This window comes from Cynara cardunculus (assembly GCF_001531365.2).
Source record: "Cynara cardunculus var. scolymus isolate 2C chromosome LG 12, CcrdV1, whole genome shotgun sequence".
NCBI lineage: Eukaryota > Viridiplantae > Streptophyta > Magnoliopsida > Asterales > Asteraceae > Cynara > Cynara cardunculus.
Window position 1 is genome coordinate 35,590,390 of NC_037539.1, and position 4,487 is coordinate 35,594,876.

Here is a 4,487-nt window from a genome sequence, read left to right on the forward strand (position 1 = left end):
TATTTTATTATTTTGTTTTATTTTATATTAAAAAATATATATTGTTTTATTAGGAGTGTTAAATGCTTTGAAACTTGCATTTTACTTAATGTATTTTTCCATCTCCATTATTTACTTTTTACTATTTTCATTCTTTGGACCAAGAAACCAAGCAATGACAGGCTCATTGCCTTAGCTTGGAGTGTAATGTAAAATTAGGACCGAAACCAATGTGAAATTGGAAAGGTTATAATACCAGTTAGATATGTGTGTGTGTGTATATATATATATATATTTATATTGAAGTTTGGGTTAGTTTAGGAAGTTGACCAATCTTGAGGGGTTAGTTCTGCATAACCCGCCTTTAACTTTGCAATTTGGATGATGAGCTTGGGCTTGGGCTTTTGTATTTAGATTAGGGTTTACGTAGATTAGGGTTTTCTTTTTTCTTATTTAACCTAACCCTAATCCTTATTTAACCTAATTCCTCCTCTTTAACCCTAATACCTCTAATTGTGATAGCCGCTAGAGAGAAACCCTAAGAGCTTAAAAGAATCCATTGATAACCTAGGAGGGAGCCGACAGCCAAAAGCAAGCAAGGTTCCATCTATTTCTTATCGGTTCGAGGTAAGTTTTTGTCCCAGTCTCGAATCTATACATTTAGTAGTTGGGTTATAAATTTTGGGATTGTTTAAGTAAGATTTGAGTTATTCCGGTGACTCGAAAGTCACCGATTCGGTCAATAATAATGGCAGCAATTAGGGTTTGTCAAAATCGTCTTTAAAACCCAAAAATTCTTTTCGTTTTTCTCTCGAATTTGATCTTATGTGGTTTGCATAGTATGGATATATATATATATATATAATGATAGGATTTAGTTGAGTTTAGTTACATTATTAGTCGTTAAACTGATTTAATTTCATTATGCCATCAAGTTATTAGTTAGGATTAATAGCAAGTTTGGGTGTTTGTTTAGGGCAGATATAAAGGAATAAACTTGGGGAAATCGATAAGTTTTGTGAAGTTTAAGGTACATATTCTTAATTCTATTCATTCATTTGATTCGTTTACATTTGTTTACGAGCCCTTAAGCTTTCTTTCAACTCGGATTAATTGACTCACGATTATTGATATCCTTTTTGTACCGCATTTTCATTCAGTTGCAATTGTTCTATGTTGTACATATCGTAACAAAACCACTTTTAATTCATGTTATTTAAGTGGGTCAATGTTGGTACAAGTATGTGTTTTCTCCAAAATAATACGTTTATTTGTTCGGTAACATTTTGGTATGATTTTTACGTCTAAAAGTACATATGTTGGTACTTTAGATCGATTATGTATTCTTCGAATTGAGCCTCTTTATATTACGACTATTTGTTTATTCAACATAATTCCTTACTTGACTTATGTTCGACTTTTCGTTTGACTTCGTTATTTATCGACCATATGTAAGACGTATAATGTTACATTCGTTGTGACAACTCAACTTTGGTAACTCGAGCTACTAACCACCTATGGGGGTACCATAGGCACGTCATTGTGGCACCGATGGCGTGACACTAACCGTGGCAGTGTGATCAGTCCGCGGCGTCTCCTCTTTTGTGCTCTTTTGAGAGCTATTTTGGTGTGATGGATATTGGATTTAGGAGGCGTATGGGTCGACCCTAGCACATGTGATTTGTTTGTAGGGTGGATGTCGGTGTAGTGTCCAACGCCACATCTCACATTTGGTACGTGTGGATATGCAGTCCAACGTACAGGCCTGTGTGGCCATATGTCTGACACTTGTCATGTTAGTTAATATGCAAGTGTATGCGTTTTCGAGCTCGATTTGTCCCTTCATATGATTTAGTATGATTATGYTATTTGTTGATTTTTCTAAGATTTTGGTACTCTTTTGGTTCGATGTCTTGAGATTATTTTTGGCACGTTTGTATTACCATTTTACTGTAATCGTTTGTCCGTTCACTGGACATTTGGCTCAGCCGTGTTTTCTTCTATTCCTCATGGCAGGTAATCAAGGGGGCTGCTAAGTCTTGTGACAGAAAGTAGACCAGTATCTTGGTTTCAAGGTTTCGAGAGGTTTAGTGCTATGTTAATTCATTTATTGGATTTTTTTCCTTTTGGCTATTAGATTAGATTTCTTTAAGGGTTGCTTTTGGATTTTCCCTGGGTTGTTGGAGGATTTTGGAAGTGGTTTATTTGGAGACCTTTATATTTTATTTGGAGTTATATTCAATTTCATTATTGGAAAATTTTATTTTATTTCTTTGTATTGGAGACTATATTTTGGAGGTTTTATATAGCTGCTTCGTTACGTTTGAAGCAACCTCCCTTCCCTTTGGGAGTGGGGGGGTGTTACAATTATGGTATCAGAGCCAGGTTCAATCTTGTAGAAAGCCAAATAGGTTTGACCTATGAGTGTGTGTAGAATTGGGGTTTAGAACTTATTTAATTTAGCTTTGTTATTATTCTTTGTTCCCTATGTGTAATATTTTTTTGTCCTTTCAATTTAGGATGGCTCGTCGATCTCAACGTGTGGCTAGTAGGCGTAACCGAATTTCAGTCGGAGGCCCTGAGCCTTCTCATTCAGATGCTAATGAGGATGAAATGGACCCATATATTTTGGCAGCTGTGAATCAGGCAGTCTCTAATTTACTGCCCAGCATCGTGGCCCAAGTAGTCGAGGCAGCTCAGCAGAACTCTACCGGAGGACCCCCACCAGTCTTAGAGACATTAGGGGGTAGTAACCCAAACCAAACCAAACCAGAGATACTAGTGGGGCAACACCAGATGGGGCCATCCATGTGTGGCTTGAAAGATTTCATAAACAGAAGCCTCAATCCTTCATTTCGGCACCGACTCCCGTGGATGCAGAAAATTGGGTCTCACACATACAGAAGATTTTTGAGGTTTTGGGGTGTTCGGAACCGTATAGGGTTAAGTTGGCGGTATACAAATTGGAAGGAGATGCTCAAAGATGGTGGGACGCGATCAAGCAAGCTAAAGGAAATGAATACGTTGATGCCCTTTCATGGATGGGGTCCCGTGAGGTGTTCTATCAGCAGTATTTCTCAGCTGCGGATAAGAACACATTTGTGAGAGAGTATGCCACAATTCGCCAACGAGATGATGAGTCTGTAACAGAGTATTTGGCAAGGTTCTTGAGGCTCGCTGGTTTTGCAGGGTCGTCAGCCGGGACATCTCTAGAGTAGGCTGAAAAGTTTAAGTGGACAATTCATTATCGGTACCATTCCAAACTTATCAATGACAAATTTACGAATGTGGCACAGGCGGCAGATGCTGTCAAGAATATTGAGATGGAGCGGCAAGACTTTTTGGCATCCAAACCAGATGGGGGAAAGAATAGAAGTCGAGATGGGCAACAAATTCAGCAGATGGGGCAACAAAATCAACAGCAAGGTGGTAACAGTGGGAATCAGTGGGGACATAATAGTGGCAAGCGTCAGGGGCAGTGGCAAGGTCAAAATCAGGGTCAGAGGCAACCGTACCGTTAGCAAGGTCAACAGGGACATGGGCATAATCAGACTTGTTTTCAAAGGTCAGGCGACAAGGTAATCACGATTCAGTTCTTCAATGCAATTTGTGTGGAAGGCGCCATCCTGGAAACGTGTGTTATAAGGCTTCCGGAGCTTGCTTTTTGTGCGATCAGGTGGGACATTTGGCGAGAGATTGCAAGAAATCTTGTAGCACCGACAAAGGAAATGACGCTAAGGCAACTAGTGGAGGTAGGGTGTTTGCCTTATCAGCTAACCAGGCAGCAAATTCAGTTATGATTTCAAGAATTCTTTCGATTGGCACACATGATGTTTATGCTTTAATTGATACGGGGGCAACCCATTCTATGGTTTCTTTGATTTTTGCTAATCATCTTAGAGTGCCTTGTACATCGTTAGAATCACCTTTAGTTATTGCTACTCCTTTAGGTAATTCGGTAGTTATATCTCGAGAATTTAAAGGGTGTCCTTTAAAAGTAGGGGGTCAAATTCGTGAGGTCGATTTACTCCCTATTAGCATGAACGATTTTGATGTTATTTTGGGTATGGACTGGTTGTCAAAGCATAGAGAAACAATTGAGTGCCTAGCTAAGCAAGTAATCTTCGGCGACAAAGAGAGGCCTGATTTCGTATATCAAGGGTTTCAACCAAAAAGAGAAGTAAAGATCATATCTGCCTTAAAAGCTCAAAAGTTAGTTTTCCATGGATGTCAGGGATTTCTAGCGTTGGTTAAAGACACATCGGTGGAAGAGCATTCCCTTGAAAGTCAACCAGTGGTCAGATAATTTCTTGATGTATTTCCGGACGAACTTCCAGGAGTACCACCGGTCCGAGAGGCGGAGTTCACTATAGATTTGGTTCCTAGTGCAGAGCCCATCTCTAAGGCACCTTATAGAATGGCACCTTTAGAATTACAGGAACTTAAGGAGCAACTGCAAGACCTCCTAGAGCGTGGGTTTATCAGACCAAGTGTCTCTCCTTGGGGTG

At 39.5% G+C, this 4,487-nt stretch overlaps 1 protein-coding gene across 1 annotated transcript in view; it reads left to right on the forward strand.

Annotated features, from left to right (window-relative positions):
• The window catches only part of LOC112523863, a 5,523-nt gene extending 1,238 nt beyond the window's left edge, over positions 1-4,285 (forward strand). The window contains exons 2-5 of the mRNA XM_025133536.1: positions 2,499-2,706; positions 2,817-3,137; positions 3,276-3,484; positions 3,598-4,285. Of these exons, the coding sequence (XP_024989304.1) occupies positions 2,499-2,706; positions 2,817-3,137; positions 3,276-3,484; positions 3,598-4,285 (1,426 nt within the window). The remainder of the gene's footprint in view (positions 1-2,498; positions 2,707-2,816; positions 3,138-3,275; positions 3,485-3,597) is intronic.
• The last annotated feature ends 202 nt before the right edge of the window (positions 4,286-4,487 follow it).